General features: G+C 45.2%; 2 protein-coding genes across 2 annotated transcripts in view; one reads left to right on the forward strand and one right to left on the reverse strand.

The window, feature by feature from the left end:
• The window catches only part of TGDS (TDP-glucose 4,6-dehydratase), a 49,778-nt gene extending 37,082 nt beyond the window's left edge, over positions 1-12,696 (reverse strand). Inside the window, exon 1 of the mRNA XM_073614374.1 lies at positions 12,453-12,696. Within this exon, the coding sequence (XP_073470475.1) occupies positions 12,453-12,523 (71 nt within the window). The 5' untranslated portion in view covers positions 12,524-12,696. The remainder of the gene's footprint in view (positions 1-12,452) is intronic.
• A 47-nt stretch (positions 12,697-12,743) lies between these two features.
• Positions 12,744-25,893, forward strand: part of GPR180 (G protein-coupled receptor 180) — a 68,677-nt gene continuing 55,527 nt past the window's right edge. Inside the window, 3 exon segments of the mRNA XM_073614373.1 lie at positions 12,744-12,779; positions 12,781-12,925; positions 23,933-24,091. Of these exon segments, the coding sequence (XP_073470474.1) occupies positions 12,744-12,779; positions 12,781-12,925; positions 23,933-24,091 (340 nt within the window).

The raw sequence follows: 25,893 nt of genomic DNA on the forward strand, positions 1-25,893 counted from the left end.
GTATGTTTCTTATCCATTTGAATGGAGGATGCGATTAAAGCCGCTAATCTTTCTTCCAGACCCTGGAGTGAGGAGGAAAGGATTTCTTCAGTCACGTATGCAGGTGCTGTGAGAGGCAGCTGCACCAACAATTTGCTCTAATGACTCACCCTGAGTTGCCATGAATGGTAATTCAGGCGAGGAAGACAGCGTGGAAATACAGCTTGAAATCCCAATGCCTGGGGGTGAAACCTTTATTCTTTTGGCTTTCATGGTGTCTTTTTTTGGCAGGCATAGTCCTAAGTACAAAAACAGATACAGTAGTCAATACTTTTAAAATTGCTATACAGTTCAGCTTAGTGCTGGAAAAGGGTGTCCTTCCTGAAACAAGAAATGCCAGTTTTGTAACCCATACGTGTCCCACAGTTCGTGTGTCCCTGTGTGCAGGCAGCTCGTTTTCTCCTCATCAGCAGAGGAGAGACTGACACAGCTGTATTTAACCTGCTATTAGCCTGCCGTTCGTCAGTGGACGTTTCACGGCACCTGCGTTAGGCCCCGCCCCCTCCTCCTCCCCAGACCCAACATAAGGGGGGGGGGTGGCAGAGCCTCCTGCAGTGAGGCACAGACCTGTTTAAAAATAAAATACAGCCACAGTAACAAACTTTCAGCGGTATAATAGCGGGACCTTCCGTCTCCCCCACGGCGGGGGGTAATGTAAGGGGGCACAGCGCTGCTGTCCCCCTAACCCTCTGGTCCCATCACGGGAAGAAAAAGACATTTTTTGCAGCTTTTCCTACCTTGCAAAAATCTGCTTCCACACGCTGTACAGCCAGGCACGGAACTGAGCAAACAGTGAGACAACCGAGTAAGGTATGTGCATAGACTCCATCTAGTGAAGATTTTAAAGGCATGACAACATTTTTCCTTCAATAAAAGAAATGTTTAGATGTTTTTAATATCTAAGTCTCTCTTTCCTTACCTTGTCCTCACCACAAGATTTTGCTAATTTAACAGAAAATCCAGCTTTCATCCATCACGGCGGGTTACGTTTAACAAACCTTCAAAAGGACTGGGTCCGTTAAATCGGGGTCCAACTGCCTTGGGCCTTGTATAGCACCCCACATAAGGAAGCTTGAGATAATGTAACAAGACCTAAGCCCTGGGTTCCTGGGGTTCAGCCCTACTAAGAGAGCCATTACAGGCAAAACCTCATGCTTCGGATACGAGGTCCCAGGTATCATCCATTTTAGGCCTCAGTGGCACTTCTGGATGGATTTGGTTTCCTTTTATGGAGGCATGGATCCCTCCTGGAGCTCCTCAGAGCACTTTTTCACTCGTGACCAACACCTTAGACACTGGCGAAAAAAATGATATGCTCTTGGAAGGAGGAGGGGTTATATAGGGGAGTAAACTTCCTTAACCACTTCCAGACCGCCACACGCCGATGTACGTCCAAACTTTGACGGTGGATATCGTTGTTATGGCAGCAGCTAGCTGCCATAACCCCGGTATCCCCGTTTTCGTGCGGCGGCCAGCTTTCTGATAAAAGTGGTCCCTGCGGCGGATTCGCCGTGAGATCACTTTTAATCGGTGGCGGGAGAGGAGCCCCCCCTCCCGCCGCGATCCAGTGCCCTCCGTCACTTACCGGAGCCGTCGGTAGCGGCGGAGGCGATCGCGTCCTACTCCGTGCTGTGCCTGGAGACGAGTGAGGCTAAGATGGCGCCCACTCGTCTCCATGACACTGCTTGGCGGAAGCGACGTCAAAACATCACTGCCGCCCACGCCTCTTAAAAAGGCAAATTTTTTTCAATGTCATTTTTTTAAATGACTTTTTTTTTGTTTTGTTTTTTATTGCATTTTAGTGTAAATATGAGATCTGAGGTCTTTTTGACCCCAGATCTCATATTTAAGAGGTCCTGTCATTCTTTTTTCTATTACAAGGGATGTTTTTTTTTTTTTTAAACAGTGTAAAAATAAATAAAATAATGTAAAATAATAAAAAATAAATTTTTTTTTTTTTTTTTTAACACCCCCCCCCCGTCCCGACGAGCTCGCGCGCAGAAGCGAACGCATACGAAAACGGTTGTCAAACCACACATGTGAGGTATCGCCGCGACCAGTAGAGCGAGAGCAATAATTCTAGCTCTAGACCTCCTCTGTAATGCAAAACATGCAACCTGTAGAATTTTTCTACAACGTCGCCTATGGAGATTTTTGAGGGCAAAAGTTTGACGCCATTCCACGAGCGGGTGCAATTTTGAAGCGTGACATGTTGGGTATCAATTTACTTGGCGTAACATTATATTTCACAATATAAAAAAAATTGGGCTAACTTTACTGTTGTCTTATTTTTTTTATTAAAAAAAAGTGAATTTTTTCCAAAAAAAGTGCGCTTATAAGACTGCTGCGCAAATACGGTGCAAAAGAAAGTATTGCAACGACCGCTATTTTATTCTCTAGGGTGTTAGAAAAAAAACATATATAATGTTTGGGGGTTCCAAGTAATTTTCTAGCAAAAAAAACAGTTTTAAACATGTAAACACCTAAAATCCAAAACGAGGCTGGTCCTTAAGTGGTTAATTAGGGTTTACCAGTGTCAACACCTGACAGTAAGCTATAACCCATTAAGTAATTACTTAAGGCTCTGTGCCCCATGATGTACGATAAAGAAGTGCAGCGTTTAATCCCGCTTGAAGCAAAAGTGGTACTGGTATAAAAGGGTCTTGCTAAGCGAAGGTGTAATTAGTCATCTAATAGAACACAAATATAAATCTATTCTTATGTTCATACTGTTTTGTCTTCGGGGGAGTGGGGGGGGGGGGGGGGTATAAAATATTTAAAGAGCAAAAGGGTGAATTGTTAAAATGCATCTTCTGGCATACAGCACCTTTTGTTTTTCAAGTGTACATCTAGCTGCACATTCATATACTCCTCACTTTATTTTCCCTAGTGTTTACCTGTTGATCCTGCACATAACATGTCCTCTACAGTGTTGACAACACTGAAAGACTACAGCTGAAATTGCTGCAGTGTTGTCACATTCTCCTGGAAATATGCACTTTTAAGAAGATAATCATGAGGTATATGTATTTTTATTTTGCCTTGACAAACTCTATGCTACTCCCTATGCAGCATCAGTAAAGTAGTACACAAAGCAGTATATATGGAAATGCTTATGGGATTTTAAATGCTTGCTCTTCCACATTTCTGTTACTGCAATCAACACAACAGTTAAATTACACTTGTACTAAGCATATGCACACTGTGCACCTCAGAAAAACTACTAGAGAACTACCTGACTGCCAAAACCCAGTTATTCTAATCTGCAAGCTCTGCACCTTTAATAGAACAGTTAATGTGAAATTCACCAATATTTCACTGCAGGTGAATACTATTGTGCAATTGTTTTAAATTACAGTTTGATCTGTAATGAGCGTTCGGTGCATTTCCCAATCACTGCTTTAAAAAAATAAATAAATAAAAATCAATCAATTCCCCCCATCCATCCTAGACAGCACGGATGCAGGAATCTCTACTGCTGACTATTGTATTCCAGCATCCCCAACACCCAAGGCTATATGAGTACCCAAATAGTGACTGCACATGGAAGGCCGTATTGGCTGTTCAGCTGACAATTTTCCACCCACTTCAATTTAAAATTCAAGCTTTCAATGGCCAGCCTTAAAAGGGGTGGTAAAGGCAGAAGGTTTTTTTATCTTAATGCATTCTATGTAGCAGCCACCCCAGGACCCCCCTAATTACTTACCTGAGCCCCATCTCTCTCCAGCGATGTCCACAAATGTCTAAGTTGTCTGGGACACTCCTCCCGATTGGCTGAGACACAGAAGCGGCGCCACTGACTCCAGCGGCTGTCAATTAAAGTCAGTCAGCCAAACAGGGGAGAGAGGGGGCGGTGCCAGTCCGGTCAGGGCTCTGTCTCTGAATGGACACACGGAGCTGTGACTCGGCTCCAGTGCCCCATAGGAAGCTGCCAACTGTGGGGGCACTCGTTAGGAGGGAGGGGCCAGGAGCAGCAGACACCCAAGAAGAGGGGGATCTGGGCTGTTCTGTGCAAAACCAACTGTACAGAGCAGGTAAGTATAACATGTTTGTTACTTAAAAAAAAAAAAAAAAAAAATAGACTTTACAATCACTTTAATGTCTGCAGTTGACACAATGTTTATTTTTTATTCCTTTTATGAAAGGTGTACTTTAGCAACCGTTAAGATAAGACGTCAGTCACAAAATCCATGTTCTGTTTTCAGCAGACTCAATGATTTGCAGTCTGATAAGTCAAAAATTACAACCTCAGTGTAGTACTCCAGATCAGGCTGCAAAGTTTGTGTGTATATATGTATAGAGCATTTGGCTTTTCACGGGTACACGTATAATTACAATCCATACTTTATTTTTTTTTTTTGTTTCTTTATTGGGAGCTAGATGTAAATAAGAGCTTTTCAACCTTTCGTTAGTCCAGACACCCTTTAAAACGGTTGTATACCCGTACAAAAAAAATATATATTTTTAAATAACCTGTAAAGCAAAAGGCATAATGAGCTAGTATGCACTACATACTAGCTCATTATGAAATACTTACCTTAGAACGAGGAGTCGGCGTCTGATCCCGGTCACTGCCAAGGGTCATGACATTCTCCCCTCGGCATGTCTTCCGGGTTTCTGGCTCCGGTGCTGTGAGTGGCCAGAGCCGCGATGACATCACTCCCGTGCATGTGCGCGGGAATATTCTCTCCAGCAAGGTCCGGCAGCATCTGAGGCGGCTGCACGCAAAGTGAATATCTCCTATACCGTACAGGTTTAGGAGATATTCATTTTACCTACAGGTAAGCCTTATTATAGGGTATAATATAAGGGTATACAACCACTTTAAAATTATGCACAAATCTCTATGCTAAAAAAATTAATTAATTAAAAAAAAAAAAACACTGGTATGTATTGCTTGAAGCAAGTCTTATGTGAAGGCACAAGATCCTCACAAGATCAACAGAACCTTTCCGGAGGCCAATGCAATGTATTCACAAAGAAGGGAACTCATCTTAAGAAACAAAGGCATTTATACTGTACACAGTTCCATACAACTTAACCCATAAAATAGACAAAAGGAACCAACCCCCTTTAAAACATTACAACTAAAACCTAAAGTTTGTGAGGCAATTCTACTACTGACAGCAAAGAACAGAATCCTTGCTCCTGGTTTATAACTGAGAGACAGAGTGGACAAATTCCAAACACCATGTTCGCCCTATAAAACCATATCCAAAAAAAAAAAAAAAATTATAATATATATTTTTTAGAGCTGCACGATGCTGGATAAAATGAGTCACGATTCTTTTGCTTAGAATAAAGATTCTCTCACGATTCGGAAGAACTTTATTTTAAAGATTTACAACCCCTGAACATTAGGTTATCAAAGATGGCAATAAAATAAGACATAATACTCTTTGCTTCAATCAAATTTAAAGAAGTGTAATGAAAAATAATGTAATGCGTAAAGAAATAAAAATAATTACCGTTAAGTTATATTAGTTTTTTTTTTTTTTTTTTTTAAGTACTCACCGATACTTACTGCAACTTTTTTATTTACACTTCAGCTGTCAGCAATGGTACAAACTTTGTACCATTGCTGACAGCTGAAGTGTAAATAAAAAAGAAAGCATTGAAAAGTTATTTTACAAATGAAATACATTTTATTTATTTTTTTCATTTGGCGCTTTTTTTAATGTGAAATGTGTAAATATATGTTAAAGGTGTAAAAATATTAATGAACAAAGCAAACTAAAAAAAGTTTTAATAAAAAAATAAATAATAAATAAAAAATGCCATAAAACTATCCCCTAATTTGTAGGCGCAATAACTTTTGCACAAACCAATAATTATCAGTGCCCTTGCATTTCATTGAGAGCATTGCATTTTCATCAGTGCCCTTGCATTTCATTGAGAGCTACAACTACCATCCACCACCATGGAAGATTTCAGTTCATTCATTCACAGAACTGACGCATGCATGAATGACGCAGCTGTGTGGGCAGAGTCCTGCACAGCCGTGCTGTTTTTAAAATGTGACAGCGGCTGTGGGGAAAGATGTGTGGGTAGAGAGAGGTTGGCTGCACCAAAGTAACATGTTACACTCTAAATACGGCTGCAACAAAAAAGGTGATCTTATCCTTTAACAGGATGTTTACATGTGGCAGCAGCTGTCTGGCTCTCTCTGCCCTCAATGCTTCTGAGTCCCACATCTAGGACAAGCATGCAGGCCAACAACATACAAACTTATCCACACCTCTGCCCCAACCTATACCACCAACCTCATTTCTAAATATTAACCACTCCCCGCCCGGCCTATAGCAGAATGATGGCCGGGCGGTGGTTCAGTTATCCTGACTGGGCGTCATATGACGCCCTGCAGGATAACAGCCACCGCGCGCCCGTGGGTGCGCGCATCGCGGCAATCGGTGGTGGGGTGTGTCAGTCTGACACACCGCTACCACCGGCGGAGGCTCTTTACCATGTGATCAGCCGTGCCCAATCACGGCTGATCACGATAAAAACAGGAAAAGCCGGTGATCGGCTTTTCCTCACTCGGGTCTGACAGATGCGAGTAGAGGAGAGCTGATCGGCGGCCCTCCTGACAGGGGGGTCTGCGCTGATAATTTATCAGCGCAGCCCCCCCTCGGATGCCCACACTAGACCACCAGGGAAGCCGCTAGGACCACCAGGGAAGCTCCTAACATGTGGATGGCCAGGTACATCCCCCATGGCCATCCACATGTGAAAATCAATGATCAACATATGCCAATCAGTGCCCACAAATGGGCACTGACTGGCACCTCTATGGCACAATAAAAATTAGTGATGCCTAGCAATGCCACCCATCAGTGCCGCCTATCAGTGCCCATCAGTGCAGCCAAATTCAGTACCCGTCATTGAAGAAGAAAACGTACTTATTTACAAAAAATTTTAACAGAAACAAAGAAACTTTTTTTTATTTGTTGCGCAAAAAATAATGATCAAATACCACCAAGAGAAAGCTCTATTTGTGGGATCACAATGAAACAAAAATTTGTTTGGGTACAGTGTAGCATGACCGCGCAAATGTCATTCAATTTGCGACAGCGCTGAAAGCTGAAAATTGGCTTGGGCAGGAAGGTGTATAAGTGCCCTGTATGGAAGTGGTTAATAATATCTATAGTATGAGCAATCTCATACTCTGCCTTTTTAGGTGATCCCAGAAAACTCCTCTCTTCAGGCAAGCCTATCCTGCCTAAAATCACATGAATTTTACTTCCTCAACAACTCATCCCTACACAATTACCACCTTTTGTATCACTTCCCCTCCTTTCTTTTAATTATTTCTTACAAGTACCTATATAGTGCCGTCAATTTACACAGTGCTTTACATATGCATTGTACATTCACATCAGTCCCTACCCTCATGGATAGGGGTGCAACGGATCGTCACCGATCCCTGATCCGGACGGTTCAGCCTATTTGGATCGGCACACATGCGCTCCTCGGTGCGCGCCACCCCCTCGGCCTTAGGAAAGGCCGCGGCTTCGGCCTAGCTCTGGAGCGGCGGCCATCTTGGTACACCCCGCCGCAAAAATGGCTGCCCCCTGCTGGAGTCCTTTCACAGAGCAGTGTGTGACCTCTAGTGTCTGCTGGAGGACTTCCTGTGTGTCCCTATGCAGTGTATTATGGCATTTGGTCCTACGCAAAATGGCCACCAGCCGAAGCCCCAGCTAAATTTCGTTGTCCTCTAGTGTTTGGGGGACGAGACAGGAAGAAGCCTTGTATTGAGAGGTGAGGAGGATACATGGTGGGAATTAGGAATAATACAGATGATAGGTGATCAATAATGTGAGAGGAAGGAGGGGAGGGCATAGATTTATATCTCATAACAGAGAAGTCACAGCAGACTCCGATTTTATCTCTAATTCTTCTATAGAGCCGACATATGCCATGTGCTGTACACTGAGCTCATCACATCTGTCTCTGTACAGAGGAGCTTACACTCTAATGTCCCCTCCCCCCACAGTCACATCATTCTCTGTACAGAGGAGCTTACACTCTAACGTCCCCTCCCCGCAAAAATGGCTCCTCTGTACAGAGACTGATGTGGCTGTGGGGGGAGGGGACATTAGAGTGTAAGCTCCTCTGTACAGAGACTGATGTGACTGTGGGGGAGATGACGTGGATATTACAGTGGGGGAGATTTTTTTTTAGTTGATCCGAACCGTGGCTCCTGATCAGAGAAACAATCCGAACCGTGAGTTTTTTGATCCGTTGCACCCCTACTCATGGAGCTTACAATCTAAGGTCCTTGACTCACATTCATACATATACTAGGGCCGATATAGACTGTGGGAGGAAACCAGAGTACCCATAGGAAATCCATGCAGATACACAGAGAGCATGCAAACCCCAGGCAGGTAGTACCATGGCTGAGATTCTATCTGATGACCCTTGTGCTGCCATGCGAAAGTGATAACCACTTAGCCACTGTGCTGCCTTACAGATTGTAAGCTGTCACAAGCAGGACCCTCATAAACCACTTGTATTGAACTGTATTGTAACTGTACTTTATTTCCTTTATTTTGTAAAGCACTGCACAAACCTCAGGCTCTGTATAATAACAAGGGCAGAACAGTGGTTAGCACTCCCGCCTACAGTGAGGGAAAAAAAGTATTTGATCCCCTGCTGATTTAGTACATTTGCCCACTGACAAAGAAATGATCAGTCCAATTTTAATGGTAGGTTTATTTTAACTGTGAAAGACAGAATAACAAAAATATCCACAAAAACGCATTTCAAAAAAGTTATAAATTGATTTGCATTTTAATGAGTGAAATAAGTATTTGATCCCCTATCAAATCAGCAAGATTTCTGGCTCCCAGGTGTCTTCTATACAGGTAACAAGCTGAGATTAGGAGAACTCTCTTAAAGGGAGCGCTCCTAATCTCAGATTGTTACTTGTATAAAAGACACCTGTCCACAGAAACAATCAGATTCCAATCTTTGATTGTAGACCTACACAAGGCTGGAATGGACTACAAGACCATCGCCAAGCAGCTTGGTGAGAGGGTGACAACAGTTGGTGTAATTATTCCCAAATGGAAGAAACACAAAATAACTGTCAATCTCCCTCGGTCTGGGGCTCCAAGCAAGATCTCACCTCCACCAGCTATGAGAAAGCACCAGTAGTTATGGTGCGAAACATGTTAGCTGTTGATTCCATCTCTTGCTGTATGGTTTTTAATCAATAAAGAAATTATTGTTGGAGTGCGGCCATCTGGATTTAATTTCTCTCTACATGCTAATTTGCATACTAAGCCAGACGCCTGGAGCAGGTTCTTTTAGAATGCAAGATCTCACCTCGTTGAGTTCCAATGATCATGAGAACGGTGAGGAATCCACCTAGTACTACACGGGAGAATCTTGTCAATGATCTCAAGGCAGCTGGGACCATAGTCACCAAGAAAACAACTGGTAACACACTACGCAATGAAGGACTGAAATCCAGCAGCGCCTGCAAGGTCCCCCTGCTCAAGAAAGCACATGTACAGGCCTGTCTGAAGTTTGCCAATGAACATCTGAATGATTCAGAGAACTGGGTGAAAGTTTTATGGTCAGATAAGACCAAAATCAAGCTTTTTTCACTGTGTTTAAAGGAGGAGGAATGCTGCCTATGACCCCAAGAACACCATCCCCACCGTCGAACATGGAGGTGGAAACATTATGCTTTGGGGGTGTTTTTCTGCTAAGGGGACAGGACAACTTCACCGCATCAAAGGGACAATGGACGGGGCCATGTACCATCAAACCTTGGGTGAGAACCTCCTTCCCTCAGCCAGGGCATTGAAAATTGGTCGTGGATGGGTATTCCAACATGACAATAACCCTAAACACACGGCCAAAGCAACAAAGGAGTGGCTCAAGAAGAAGCACATTAAGGTCCTGGATTGGCCTAGCCAGTCTCCAGACCTTAATCCTATAGAAAATATGTGGAGGGAGCTGAAGGTTCGAGTTACCAAAAGGTCAGCCTCGAAACCTTAATGACTTGGAGAGGATCTGCAAAGAGGAGTGGGACAAAATCCCACACTCCAAAGACATGTAGGTAGGTTTATTGGCTCCTGTCTAAATTGGCTCGAGTATGTGTATGAAAAAAATGGGAGCTAGATTGTAAGCTCCTTGAGGGCAGGGACTGATGAGAATGTGCTATATATAGGACGCCCTCCCAGAACAACAGTTCTTCTGCCCAGCTGTCATTTTGCTATAGGCCAGGCAGAAAGGTGTTGAAAAAAATAAAAAAAAGCTGAAGAAAAATCCTATGTAGTTCTTCACACAGGTCAGTTGCTTTCAAGAGATTCCTGCTTGCTGCATTTTTGGTGTTTTGGTCTTCAGCAAGTCCATAAAAACATTTCCAAAAACACAATCAGAGGGGAACAGCATCACCAACTAACGCGTTTCATGCTCTCAGTCATAGCTCACCTATCAGCAATGACTAAGGAAGTATGAAACGCGTTAGCCCGTGATGCTGTTCCCCTCTATTTGTGTTTTTGGAAATGTTTTTATGGACTTGCTGAAATAAAGGTGATTTTACTGGACGTGCGGCCAACCAGAATTCTTTTTGCTCATTTAAAGTGTTAAACCGTGTGGTGAGAAGGTGACAAATCGCATCCTCGCCACCTGCCAAGCGCCTCTGAAAAACAATCCACCGCAGCTTGCTTTTCAGAGGGGCGGCAAGTGCTGCCACACATGTTAGGGATCCCTAAGGCTGCAACATACGTGCCATGTGGGAGAGTTGTGGTTTTCCCACAACATATAGAGCAGGGCATTCACTTTTACTCCAAAAATGTGCCAAAGTAGCTCCTGCTCCCTTTTTGGAGCCAACTTTGGCGCATCTGGGGTGCCGATTAAAATGAATGGCACCCAAATGTGTGTTGTGCATGCAGATGTGAATGAGTTCCAAAGAAGATTTTACAACCAAATTGTATAGTGTTTGGTCAATTTAATTGCTTGCCGACCAGCCGCCGCAGTTATAATGTGGCAGGTTGGCTTGGCTGCGCGAATTGCCATATGGTACGAGGGTCCCTTTAATGGCTATAGGAGGTGTGACGCCGGAGCCGATGCATATGGCCAGCGGTCGCGATGCCCGCTGGTGACCCGCGATCGCTCCACAGAGAGCCAGAACGGGGATCTGTCAATGTAATCAAACAGATCCCTGTTCTGATAGGGGAGAAGACAGGGATCTGCTGCTCGTAGTAATCAGGAACAGCGATCTCTCTCTACTCCCCCCACAGTTAGAAACACCCCCCTAGGACACAGAGAAACACTTGTTTTCTGTGTGTCCTTGCAGTGACATGCATTTTACAATGCAGTTAAATTCCTGTCACCGCACTATGGGGGTTATTTACTAAAACTGGAGCATGCAATATCTGGTGCATCTAAGCATAAAAAACAATTGGCTTCCAGGTTTTATTGCCAAAACTTAACTGCTTGCCGACCACCTCACGCAGATATACTGTGGCAGAATGGCACGGCTACGCAAAACCCTGTGCAGGTACGTCGTCCTCTTTAAGAGTCCCCAGAGGGTGTGTGCGTGCCCGCCCGCTGCATGGCGGGGGACCCGATGTGTGTGTGATCGCCGTCGGCCACGCGTGATCTTGTGCACGAGAGCCAGCACAGGGGTTTTGCATGCGTAAACACACAAATCCCTGTTCTGTCAAGGGAGAGGAGACCTATCGTTTGTTCCTAGGAACAACGATAGGTCTCCTCCTCCAGTCAGTCCTTTCCCCATATAGTTAGAACACACTGAGGGAACACACAGTTAACCCCTTGATCATCCCCTAGTGTTAACCCCTTCCCTACCACTGACATTTATACAACGATCAGTGGCTATTTTTAGCTCTGTGTCCGATCTGTCCACAATCCTGCAAAAAAAAAAAAAAAAAATGCCATAAATCTATCCCCTATTTTGTAGACGCTATAACTTTTGCGCAGAAATTCGTTTTTTTTTTAATTTTTTGGGGATATTTATTATAGCAAAGTTAAAAATATTGTTATGTTTTCAAAATTGTCGCTCTTTTTTTTTGTTTATGGTGCAAAAAATAAAAAGAGCAGAGGTGATAAAATACCACCAAAAGAAAGCTCTATTTGTGGGGAAAAAATAAGGACGTCAATTTTGTTTGGGTACAACGTCGCACGACCGCGCAATTGTACATTAAAGTGCCACAGTGCCGTATCGCAAAAAATGGCCTGGTCATTAAGGGGGGTAAATCCTTCCTGGGCTGAAGTGGTTAAGGACCCATGTGAACAGTCCCTTGACACCCTGTCCATCCAGGCAGAGGCCCTATCTGCTGCACGCATGCTCTGTTCTATTGTTTTGTCTGTGGAGAGGCACTTCCTGTACCCCCTAGCTGGATTTGTATACAATACATGAATGTCCCCACACTCACATGAAGCCAGCCCCTCCGGTCACCAGCAGCCTCTTGTGATAGCCCCCGGGCGGTTCGCTCTCTGTACTCATGGCTCTTCTTTCCCCGGCTCCAATTATCTATCGCTCAGTGTATCCACACTGCCAACATCCCCAATTCACAACACTGCATGACGGCGGCCGCGCTTTACGGCTCTACCTGGCGACGTACACGTCGCTATGTTTCGCTTCCCCCCACTCTCAGGCTCCTCCCACGCAGGGCAGCGATTGGAGGAGTGCGGTGACGAGCCGGCCCCGCCCTGTCCTCCTGCAGATGTGGCGGCTGGAGTTGCACATGTCCCCGGGAAGCGGATAGGAGGGAGATGCTGGCCGGGCTGCTGGTGGCGGGGCTGTGGCTGCTACACACGGCGGGGGCCAAGACCGTGCATGGCAGCTTCGACAGCGCCCTGGCCTGGCACGGCCGGGGACAGCACATCTTCACCTTCTTGTTCCATGGTGGGTACAATATGACATCTGTACATAAAGGGAGGAAGGATGGAGCATCCCATACAGGGGCTGGGCCTGCTTCATGACATTACACGCACATAGGAGCACTTCACAATACCACTCTATGGCCAAACTCACAAGTGGCTGATTATAGAGGGCTCATGTCTTCTTCTGTATTAGGATACAGTGATTGGGGTCAGTGAGAATAACAGTGCTAGAAATCAGAGATTCCAATCGGTGTGACCATCATCATCATTATTATTATTATAATAATAATAATTCCTGATCGGTGTGACCATTGTCCCCGATCACTGGAATGACAGGTCACCAGCGGCCACAAATCTATGCCTGTCTCTGCAGAAAGCCTCGAAGAGCTGCGCCCGCTGGTGACCTGTCATTATAGTGAACGGGGCTGGCGGCCGCTCAGATCCGTAGCAGGAATCCCTGACTCCTGCCACTACTATTTCCCAGTGTGAATGTAAGCTTAAAGTTCTTGTAAAGGCAGAAGGTTGTTTTTATCTTCATGCACTCTATGCATTAAAGGATAGGTAAAAGTTCAGGGTTTTTAAAAATCAAATGTCTTACTTTCCTCTGCTGTGCAGATGGTTTTACACAGAGTGGCCCCAATCCTCCTCTTCTGGGGTCCCTCAGTGGCACTCCTGGCTCCTCCTCTTCTTGAGTGCACCATCGGAGAAGTGCTCTCCTTTATGGACATCCGTGCAGGCACGCTCCCATGTCCTGCTTCTGCCTCTATTGACACAGAAAGGAAGACTTGGCCCTGCCCCTGGGGCCCGCGTCATTGGGTTTGATTGACAGCAGCGGGAGCCAATGGCTGCGCTGCTATCCAATCAGGACACGAGGTACTGGCCAGAGCTGGTGTGCTTGTTTCCGTCATTGGAAACACAGGGTTTAGGTAAGTATAACAGGGGATCGGGGGGCTGCTGAGTGACAGGAGGTTTTTCACCTTAATGCATAGAATGCATTAAAGGGGTTGTAAACCCTCGTGTTTTCACCTTAATGCATTCTATGCATTAGGGTGAAAAAAACACCTGGCAGTGACCAGCCCCCCCCATTTTACTTACCTGAGCCCTGGAACTTGACTCAGTGGGGACACGCTGTCTCTATGCAGGGGGTTCTTGGCTCTTGATTGGATAGATTGATAGCAGCGCAGCCATTGGCTCCCGCTGCTGTCAATCACATCCAATGACACGGGGCCGAGTCAAGTCATACATTCGGCGTCTATGGACGCTGAATGCTGGACTCGGGAGCGCACCCGTAAGGTAACCCCCTCAAGAGAGCACTTCTCCTAGGGGGTTAGCTGATGTGTGGCGGAGCCGCGAGAGCCGTAGGGGGACCCCAGAAGACCAGGTTCGGGGCCACTCTGTGCAAAACGAGTTGCACAGTGGAGGTAAGTATGAGATGTTTATTATTTAAAAAAAAAAAAACAAACCCTTAAAATCACTTTAAGGTGAAAAAACACAAGGGTTTACAACCCCTTTAAAGTGGTTAAGTCGCTCTAACCTGTATGCACCATTAGTGCTGTCTCCTATTGTAGTGTCCCCCTAAAAAATAAATGCTGTAAATACCTCATTTCAGAGCCGAAATTCACAATCACATGACCAGCTGGCTCTCGGCTCTCCCCGTCTGACAGATGTAGTGGGAGAGGCTGAGATTCCCTTGCTGATGTCAGTCGAGAGGAAGAGAGAGAGAGAGCAGGCCAGTCATGTGATTTCAAATCACCGCTCTTAACTGAGGTATTTACAGCATTTTGTTTTATAAATCGCACACGGGGACACTATAATAGGAGACAGTGCGGATGGTGTCTATATGTTACAGTTATGCAAGCAGGGAGGGAAGGGGGACACAGGAGCAGAGAGGAGACAGAGCAGGGCTGCGGATGACAGAGGCATGTAAACTGACCGCAGTGTCAGGGCTCAGCAGCCATGATAGTAGAAGGGTGGGTAGATGACATAATGATCTCCATCTCAGCCCTTGTACTCATTCAGAAAATACAAAGCTTGCTGTATCGCTGCTGGAACACAGTGCTGTATAGTATACTGGATGTAGCTGATCGTTAATACAGCACTCCCAGTAGGTGCATCTGTTAGTGAAGGAAATTGTTTTTTATAAAAGGTTTTAATATGTTTTAGCAAAAATACAAAGATACATAATGCATTGGAAAAAAAAGCATGATAATGTACAGGCGGTACATATACAAGGAAACTAGACAAAACAGGTATTGGTTGGAGCAGGTTCCGTATACAGCATGAAGCATGCAAAATGCAAACAGTAACACCCGTGAGGTAAGATTTTAATCAATACCTCAATGAACACAGGAACAATTTCCAAAATCTTGACAAAACTGAGTTTTATAGAACATTTGTTTAGCTCATTACATGAAAGTAAGGTTAATAATATAACTTGGATTACAAAATCTTAATTTTTACTCAAAATAGTTGATGCAAAAATGAATACACCCCACAACAAAAACTACTACATCTGGTATTTTGTATGACCTCTGTTATGAGGACAGCACCAAGTCTTCTAGGCATGGAATGAACGAGTTGGCGACATATAGTATTGCAACATCTATCTTTTTTCATTCTTTAAGAATAACTTCCTTTAGAGCCTGGATGCTGGATGGAGAGTGATGCTCAACTTGTCTCTTCAGAGTTCCCCATAAGTGTTCAATTGGGTTCAGATCAGGAGACACACTTGGCTACTGAATCACTTTCCTCCTGTTCTTTATGAATGCAACAGTGCCCTTATATTTGTGTTTTGGATCATTGTCATGTTGGAAAAGTGCACGACGACCAAGGGCACAGAGTGATGGTAGCATCTTCTCTTTCAATATAGAGCCGTACATCTGTGAATTTATGATATCATCAATAAAATGCAGCTCTCCAACACCAGCAGCACTCATGCAGCCCCACAGAAGGATACTACCACCACCATGTTTCACTGTAGGCACCATGCATTTTTCCTTGTACTCCTCACCTTTGCGACGCCATACAGTTTGGAAGCCATCAGTTCCAAAAAATGTTTATCTTGGTCTCATCACTCCAGAATACAGAGTCCCAGTAGTCTTCTTTTTTTTCAGCATGGGCCCTGGCAAATTGTAGGCAAGTTTTTTTTTTTTTTTTTTTTTGTGCATGGGCTTTAGGGAGGGGCTTCCTTTGGACGACACCCATGCATGCCATTCCTCTGCAGTATTGTTTTACGGGAAACAATCACCCCAGTTTGGCTTTCTACTTCTTTAGCTAACTGCAGTGAACTTGCATGGTGATAGTCTCCTTTCGTCTTCCAGGACAGCCTCTGAGACATAGGGCTCCTCCCTCCGGGACAGGAAACATGTATACCAATTGTCTTAAAAGGTGGTCCTCCAGGCCTCCCTCTTCAGTTATTGTGGTTCCTGCCGGACAGGAAGGAGCACGCTAAGGAACCAGGGGAGCTCCATGTCTCAGGACTGTTAAGTGAAGAGCCTCTGGCGTTGACTCTCCTCTTCCTGGGCACCCCTCTGTCCTGCTGGGGAAGAGTAATGCCCCGTACACACTGTACCCGTACAGTTGGAGAGCAGGAGATAAAATTTTCCGACAACAAAATCCGTTGTCGGAAATTCCGATCGTGTGTACACAAATCCGACGGACAAAGTGCCACGCATGCTCAGAATAAATAAAGAGATGAAAGCTGTTGGCCACTGCCCCGTTTATAGTCCCGACGTACATGTTTTACGTCACCGCGTTTAAAACGATCGGATTTTCCGACAACTTTGTGTGACCGTGTGTATGCAAGACAAGTTTGAACCAACATCTGTCGGAAAAAATCCTAGGATTTTGTTGTTGGAATGTCTGAACAAAGTCCGACCATGTGTACGCCCTATAAGGTGCTAAGCTCCACTGCTGCTGTTGGCTCAGAGAGAGCTGGACCTCTGGTGACTACAGTCACGTCCACCTACTAAAATGCTGTATCTGTCCTGTGTTTCAGGTGATTCCGGGCCGGCGAGCGAGAGACGCTCGTTCGGCCATACCGCTCTTCCATTTGGAGATGGAGGATGAATCTCAGCGCGCGGCATAGAGGGGCAGGGCTTCTGCGTTCCAACGATCGCAAGTGACGAAAGGTACTTCCGTCGAAACCACGGCATCAGGGGGCGCCGTGAGACGTGGTTCTGATCTTGAAAGCGCAGCGGTGGATACACAGGCATCCGGAGCGGTGTGTAAGGCTCAGCAAGGCTGCGCAAGGCACCAGGAACATGGAGACAGCTGCACAAGCAATAGACTCCTGTTCGGTTGGCTCCGGCACCTCCCAAGTGAGGGGGTGGACCATTCCTTACACTGGGGGGTCAGGGTTCTTGGGACCCAAGTAACTCCCTCCCTGGGTGGGGAACATAAGGTGATGGGCTGGGCACTTCCTAGGCACAGTGGTGGTGTGGGTCAGGGAGGCATTCTAACGGTAGTTTGTCCTCTTGTCTTTTCTGTTTGGTTTTCAGGTTAAAGCCCAGGACAGGACTCAGACACAGCTGCCTAGGAAAAAATGTGCTGTATGTGGGACTAAGTTAGGCCCCAATTGGGAGAAACCACTTTACCCTTGTGTCAGTAGTCTTGTCAGGGATGATTCTGTGGCATCATGTCATAAGATTTTGTCCTCAGTTAAAGACGAGCTTGCGTCCACCTTTCAATCATTCAAAGGAATGATGGATAGGATGCAGGGTCCCTCACCAGCCAGTTTGCCTTCCCTATCTGAGCCCAGTCAGGAGGCTGAGGGGAATAGGGAGAGGGTACCTAGATCACTAGCCTCCTCGCAAGTGGATTCAGCATCCGACTCGGAGGGGGAGGATGATTCATCCAGAGTTTCCAGATACAAACTGTCTCTGGACGATGTGGGGGATTTGTTGAAAGCCATCTATGACACGCTAGAAATTCGTGAGGAGCAGGTTCAATTCTCAAAGCATGACCTGATGTACCAGGGGTCTAGTGCTCATAAAGCCAGGGTTTTCCCATGCATAAATCTTTGACTGAGTTGATTTTGCTGGAGTGGGCACAGCCGGAAAAGAGGCCTTTCTTTTCAGGTAGCCTCAAACGGAGGTTCCCGTTTGAAGCAGATGCTTCCCATCCATGGAATAAAATTCCTAAACTAGATGCACCCTTAGCCAAAGTCTCAAAAAAAGACAGACTTGGCTTTTGATGATTTGGGATCACTCAAGGGTCCTATGGATAAGAGGGGGGACATGCTGCTTAAGAGGGCTTGGGATGCCTCTTCAATAGGGTTAAAGCCAGCTCTTGCAGCTACTTGCGTGGCCAGAAATCTGGAGTGCTGGCTATCGCAATTGCAGTCCCACATTTCAGCTGGTACCTCGAGGCAACAGCTTTTGAAATCATTTCCCTTATTATTTAAGGAGGTTGGCTTTTTGGCAGATGCTTCTGCGGAATCGGTAAAACTAGCCGCTAGGTCAGCTGCACTAGTAAATGCTGCTAGAAGGGCTGTATGGCTAAAAGCCTGGACAGGCGATGCCGCTTCAAAGCTTAAGCTCTGTGGGTTACCATTTTCGGGTGACCACCTGTTTGGGCCCGGCCTCCAGGAGGCGCTGGAACGTACTCAGGACAGAAAGAAAGCATTTCCTGAGAGAAAGAAGAAAAGCGAAGGCAAACGCTTTTTTCGAGGCCCCAGACAGGGCCAGCAAGAAAGGGATGGCCGCCCCAAGAAACATTGGACAGGCCATAAAGGACGTGGAAGAGGAGGAATCCTATTTAATCCACCTCAAACCACCTCAAAACCCCAGTGATTCCTGTGTCCCAGTGGGAGGGAGATTGGGGGAGTTACTCTCACAATGGACTAGCTCAACTCCAAGTCTGTTCATTTTAGACATCATAAGAAATGGTTACAGACTGGAGTTCAAATCATTTCCCCTCGCAAGTTATCAGGTCACCCAGTTACCCAAAGACCAGGAAAAAGCGAAAGCTCTAGGCCTATTATTAGGGGACCTAGTGGCTCAAAGAGTCCTTATACAGGTGCTCAAGAAGGAGCAGAGTCAGGGTGTATACTCCCATGTGTTTGTTGTGAGAAAACCCACAGGGAAGTTCAGGTTAATCCTGAACCTTCTTCCCCTGAACCAGTTTGTAAAGTACAAGCGATTCAGGATGGAATTGATATTTACCATAACCAACCTCCTCTTTCCAGGCTGCTTTATGGCCACGGTAGATCTCAGGGATGCATACCTGCATATCCCTATACATCAGGAATTTCAAAAGTATCTCAGGCTAGCAGTCAGAGTAAATTCAGAGGTTCTGCTCTTCCAGTTCCGGGCACTACCCTTTGGTCTGTCCTCTTCACCGAGGATCTTCACGAAGGTGCTAGCAGAGGCTTTAGCTCCGCTAAGAGTCAGGGCAATTACAGTGATTCCCTACCTGAACGATCTCCTGTTTGTGGCCCCCTCTTTCTATCAACTAGAGAAGGATCTGCAGGAGGCCCGGAATTTACTCCTATCTCTCAGGTGGCTAGTCAACAGAGAAAAATCCCAGCTAATCTCATCACAGGAGGTCCTGTATTTGGGGTACAGGATTTCTTCATTGGAGATGAGTGTTCCTCCCCAGGGAGAAAATCCTGAAGGTGGATCAGGCAGTAGCCCAGCTTCAATCCAATCAGGTAGTCCTGGTCAGGGAGGTTATGACGTCTTGTTTCCCTGTGATTCCTTGGGCAAGACTTCATCAGCGGCCTTTGCAGAATCTCATGCTGCGTTTCTGGGACGGCAGGAAACAAAGCCTAGACCTACCCATGCGTTTACTAGCAAAGATTAAAAGGACTTTATGGTGGTGGCGAATGCATCACAATCTGGCGATTGGTCTGTCCTGGGCCCCCCTGTAGCCATAGTGATGACTACTGACGCCAGTGCGTGGGGATGGGGCGCTCAGGGAGCTTGGTTACCAGTGGAGGCCCGTCTGTCCTCAAATCAGAGGGAGCTTCTGGCAATCCTAAAGGCTATAGAGGCCTTCCAGTCCAGGATAGGGGGTTTACACCTACAAGTTCGGACAGACAATGCGGCGGCCATGGCATATGTGAACAAACAGGGAGGCACAAGGAGCCCTGCCCTACAACATAGCTAACAAAATTATGTGCTGGGCTGAGGTGAATTTGGCCTCATTGTCGGCCATTCACCTGAGGGGCTCTCAAAATTCGCTGGCGGATTTTCTCAGCCACCAACATGTGTATCGGGACGAATGGTCCCTGGAGGTGGACCTCTTTGCTTTGGAGGCCAACAAGAAAGTGGCACAGTTCTTTTCTGTCCACCCACGGGATCAGGCCACAGGGATAGACGCCTTTGCCAACCCTTGGCAGTTCAACCTGTGTTATGCCTTTCCTCCAGTTCGGCTGATAGCTGCGGTCCTTCAAAGATTTCTGGCAGAATCGACGGATCTCATCCTAGTGGCGTCATTTTGGCCAAAAAGGCCCTGCCATCCTGAAGAGACTGGCCATTTGTCCTCCTTTACCCCTCCCGGTCAGAGAGGATTTGATTTCCCAGGGCCCGATTCTACACCCTCAGATAGAGAGCCTCATACTATTAGCCTGGTATCTGTGGAACAGCTGTTGAGAGCGCAGGGGTTTTCAGATAGTGTAATTAGAACTCTTCTCGAGTGCCGTAAACCGGTAACCAGGGCAATTTATACCAAGGTATGGAAAAGATTTAATTCCTGGTTGGTAGAGCAGGGGCTGAGTCATCCTGGGATTCCAGCAGTCTTGGATCTTCTTCAGGCAGGAGCAGAATTGGGCCTTTCGGTTAGTATACTGAAGGTTCAGACTGCGGCCTTAAGTATTTTCTTGCAGACCTCGCTTCAGCAGAATCGATTTGTTAAAAATTTCTTCAAAGCACTGTCGAGGTCCAGGCCAGTGAGGGTTGCAGCCTGCCCCACTTGGGATCTAGCATTGGTCCTCAGAGCACTTACTGGTAGTCCCTTTGAACCCCTGGAGATTTCTGGGTTAAAATGGGTGGTACTCAAAGCAGTTTTTATGATAGCTGTCACATCAGCTAGAAGGGTGAGTGATTTGCAGGCTCTCTCTATTAGGGAGCCATTTTTGTTGATTCGGGAGGACAGGGTCATTCTGAAGACAGATCCCAGTTTTCTTCCTAAAGTAGCATCTACGTTCCATAGATCCCAGGACATTGTCCTGCCAACTTTCCGTTCCACCTCAGAAGCAGATGAAGAGGAATCTTTAAGTTTATTGGACGTTAAGAGAAGCCTTTTAGTTTATTTAGAAGTCACTAGAGGATTTAGGAATTCGAACTCTCTTTTTGTTAATTTTTCGGGGGCCCGCAAGGGTTGCAGGGCCTCTAAATCTTCCATCGCTAGATTAATAAGAATGGCAATAATAGAAGCCTATAAGTTGGAAGGTAGACAAGCACCATTAGTTAAGGCACATTCCACCAGGGCAGTCTCGTTTCATGGGCAGAGAGGGCCGGAGCCTCTCCGGAGGTCATCTGCAAGGCAGCAACATGGTCCAGCTACTCAACGTTTGCTAGGCACTACCGTCTGGATTTATTGTCTGACAAAGAGCAGACATTTGGACGAAAGGTCCTCCAGGCAGTGGTCCCACCATGACAAAGAAAGTTTCTTGCTTATCATCTCAGAGGCTGTCCTGGAAGACGAAAGGAGACAACCGGAGTTAGACTTACCGGTAACTCTTTTTCTAGGAGTCTTCCAGGACAGCCTGGTTCCCACCCGGTGTTTATATTTAACTGGTGTTGGAGTTATGTACTGACGTGGTGGTAGTGTATTATGTCTTTCAGAGCCTTCCGGTAGTTGTTTGGTAAACTGAAGAGGGAGGCCTGGAGGACCGCCTTTTAAGACAATTGGTATGCGTGTTTCCGGTCCCGGAGGGAGGAGCCCCATGTCTCAGAGGCTGTCCTGGAAGACTCCTAGAAAAAGAGTTACCTGTAAGTCTAACTCCGGTTTTCTTCAACCCTCATCAGAAACCGCTCCTGTCGAGGCTTTAACTTCCATGGACGTCTCTGTGAGATGATTGCAGTTCCATGTTTGTTAAATTTTTGTATCACTTTTGCTGCAGTATTCTGACTGATCACTAAGGGCTCATTTACACTTGCTTCGGCTTCAACACACATTAACGGCTAGTTTACACTTGCTTCAAAACAAGGCTTTGTTAAAGCTTTCTGAATGCTAGTCAAAGCTCCTGTCGCTAAATAAAATGGTTAGCTTATAGTCCTGTGTACACCTTGCTTTTGCTTGCTGCTTCAATGATGCTTCATGGAGCAATGTGGTGCCATTGCTGACATGAAATGGGAAGGGGTTTTCTTTAAGTAATGCCCTTTTATATTCAACTGTCTGCTGGACACCTGTTTAATGAATAATTAGATCACCTGTAGTTGAATTTCTGGTCATTAGGATTTTGTTGTGTAAAATTTAGCTTTGCTCCTAAGATTTTCATTGGGGTGTATTTATTTTTGCTACATGGTCATTAATGAATTTGTTAGGAAAAATACTTTTTTGTGTGTGCAAATTAACAAGTCTTGGTTATAATCGATGGCCCGCATTTGTGGGAGTATTTTGTAGTATCGTATCCTATAGAAAATGTTGATCCTGAAAGGAAAGTAAAGGTTTTCTGACATATCTATTGCGTGTACTCATTTATGCTGAGCACTATATGTATGGCAAAATCCCGCAATCAAGGGAAGTTCTTGATGATTCAAAGCAATCAACAGGTGAGAGTATGGTCCATTGCCCCATCTTTATACAAGGAAGACAGCAAAGGACCACCTAACAAGGAACCAGTATGTACATTGGGCAATCAGAAGAAATCTGCAAAGGAGAAAAAAAAAAAGGCAAAAAGGGAAAAGGAAGGAAGATAGAGAAATCCCAGGGGCTAGGAGTGCCGGAATATCAGATCTCTAGCAGCAGGTGATCAAAATGGAATGTATGAGAGTGCAGTGTCCAAGGTTGCTGAACATGAAGGAATGTATCATGGGCGTCGGTCAGTATGGCTGTCTGGTTATCATCAATCATGATGTCATTCATACATTGCTTTACCACCTCAAAGCTAAGGACAGGAGACTTCCATGCTCTGGCAATGGTGAGCTTGCTCGCTGTGTAAAGGTGAGTAGCAATTTGTCGCTCAGTACAAAAGAGACCGTCTATATCACAGGTGTCAAACTGGCGGCCCTCCAGCTGTTCTAGAACTACAAATCCCATGAGGCATTGCAAGGGTGACAGTTACAAACATGACTCTCACAGGCAGAGGCATGACGGGGAAATACACAGAAAGAGACAGAGCGCACCAGCCCCTTGTGCAACACCATTTAATAAATGGATACAAAGAAACCCTAAACACTCACATCGTGTTCTTAAAACGGAAGCATCTATGGTTGTGCTGTGATATAACTCCGGCACACAGGGCTCCAGGCAGGGTCCGGAACAAGCGTTGGTGAGTAGTCCCAGTAGGATGACGTACAGCCGCCAACAAGCTGCACGTGAGCTGCCCACTCACAGCAGAAATCCTCCGGAGATAAGAGAACCCGACTGGACTCCACAGGCACTTGATGCACGAGCTGGAACAGCTAAAGCGTAACGCTAATGTTCTCAAGTATGGTGACCTTTTTCAAACCTTTGGAGACAGCCATAGTCATGAGCTGCCAGTCCTCAGGAGCCAGCTCAATACCTAATTCATGTTCCCTTTGCTGGCAATACGGTCATACAGGAGGTTGCTTGCTGGAAATTGTGGAGGAGTAAAGCAAGGAAAAATTGCTTCAAACAGTACAATGAAAACGCACGGCTCACATTGCATGCATTATTGTGTGACATTACCCTGACCTTGCTGCCCTGTCAACTGCATGACATTACACCCACTGTCCTGAGTATACAAAACAATATCAGACATTACCAACTGAATGTTTTGGTATAAACCCCCATTGTGGTAGTCCCATTTCTTTTTTGGGTAACCGTATAATAATAAAAATATTGTGTGTGGGTTGCATTTCCCAAACGTTATTTAGCTTTCAGTATTTTTCTCTTTTAGGGGAGCAAGCTGTGTTGCGTGTTCGCATTAGCAATGTTGCAGCTGCAGTTGGAAAGGATGCAGCCTTGTACTTGTATCAAGATGAGGAATGGGTGAGGATGCATGGGAGTATGGAGGAATACAGCTGTCCGGAGAGATTGGCCTTGGCACAAGTAACAAGTAAGTGTTACATTTTTATCTGCCAAGTTTTTAAAATGAAACATTGTAACTAACTCTTTCTTCTCAGATCAAAGGGATAAACTTCTGTCTGGAAAAAAAAAAATCCAGGCAGTCTGCCAAGTTTTTAAACAATGTGTAAATGCAGGAAGTTTAACCACTTAAAGTCTAAATCTTTTTCTGACACTTGTTTAAGTTAAAATCAATATTTTTTGCTAGAAAATTACTTGGAACCCCCAAACATTATATATTAGTAGAGACCCTAAGGAATAAAATGGGAATTGCTGCAATATTTTATGTCACACTGTATTTGCCCAGCGGTCTTTCAAACGCAATTTTTTTGGGGAAAAAATACACTTCAATGAATAAAAAAAAAAAAAACAGTAAAGTTAGCTCAATTTTTTTGTTTTAATGTGAAAGATAATGTTACGCCACGAGAATCGTGAGAGAATCATGATCTAACGTCTAAGCAAAAAAATCGTGATTCACATTTTAGCCAGAACCGTGCAGCACTAGTAAATAGAGAGGAGACCTCACCAAGCACCCCAATACAATTGCATACCCCATAACATCTCAGAGCTTCCTATCTGGGGATCAGCAAAACTGCTAAATTGGATGAGGTCATTATCATCACCTAAGCGATCTTGTTATAAAGAAAAGGAGCATCATCTGCAGCCTTTCTATAGCAGAAGTGTCCTAGGAAGGTACATCAGCAAACATAAAGGAATGCCTCTAATTGTACTTCCAGTTCTGTATAGATTTCTGAGCAAAAGCAGTGAGCCAATCACCAGCAAACAAGGAAATAAGAAAAAAAGCTAGTGAAATTGTATTATAAGGCACACAGCCGTACAGGAGCTATAGAGTGCACAAAGCCAGCGTGATCACTTTCCTGGGACCCCTTTCACCTTCCAAGGACCCGCATCAGCTGCGTAATGTCATCCTTTGATAATTTAAAAGATTTGGTTATGCATCGGGGTTGAATAATGCATGCACACGGAAGTATGCTCCAAATGTACATTGTGTGCGTGCAGAGAATGCAGGAGCTTTACGCAACCTCCTTCCCCCGCACATAACCTTGTACAGTTGCATTTTCTAGTTCATCTTAATATGCAGCAGCTGTGGGTCCCAGGAAAGCAATTATACAGGCTGCATGCTGTACAGCCCCTACAGTATATGGCTGTGTGCATGAGGCCTTAAAGCGAAACTTAGGTCTGCGGTACTTTAATCCCATCTTGCGATGCAGTGTGCTCCCTCATTGGCGCCAGCATCTTCTCCCTGTCATCCCGTTTCATCATGTTCAGGCATCTTGATTGGCCAACCTGGGATAACACCTAAACATATACATGGGAGTTCCTTTATCCTGACACCAAGGCATGCCAAGAGTAAAGCCTCGTACACACGATCAGATTTTCAGATGACCGTTCGTCCATTTTTTTTTAGTTGCATGCCAGTCTCATTTCGAAAGTGAAGAGGTTACTCGCCATACGAAAATTCTCGTAGGATAGAATACAATGTCTGAGTTGACATAATGTGTTGAATAGTTTTGTATGTATTCTTACGTTTCTGAGCATGCGTAGTCTTGCTTACAATTTTTTACGTACGAAAACCATATGAATTAAACGATAATCGGACGTTGTGTTCACATCCGACAAAAATGTTATAGTCTGCACATCCAGCTTTTGTCTGACGAAAAACTGGAATTGGCTGTCAAAAGCACCGTACTAACGATCTGAAAATTTGCTTTTGATTTTTGTATCGTGTGTACAGGCCTTTAGACAGGTTAGAAGTCCTCACAGTAATATCTA

Source organism: Aquarana catesbeiana, linkage group LG02, assembly GCF_042186555.1.
Source record: "Aquarana catesbeiana isolate 2022-GZ linkage group LG02, ASM4218655v1, whole genome shotgun sequence".
NCBI classification, from domain to species: Eukaryota; Metazoa; Chordata; class Amphibia; order Anura; family Ranidae; genus Aquarana; species Aquarana catesbeiana.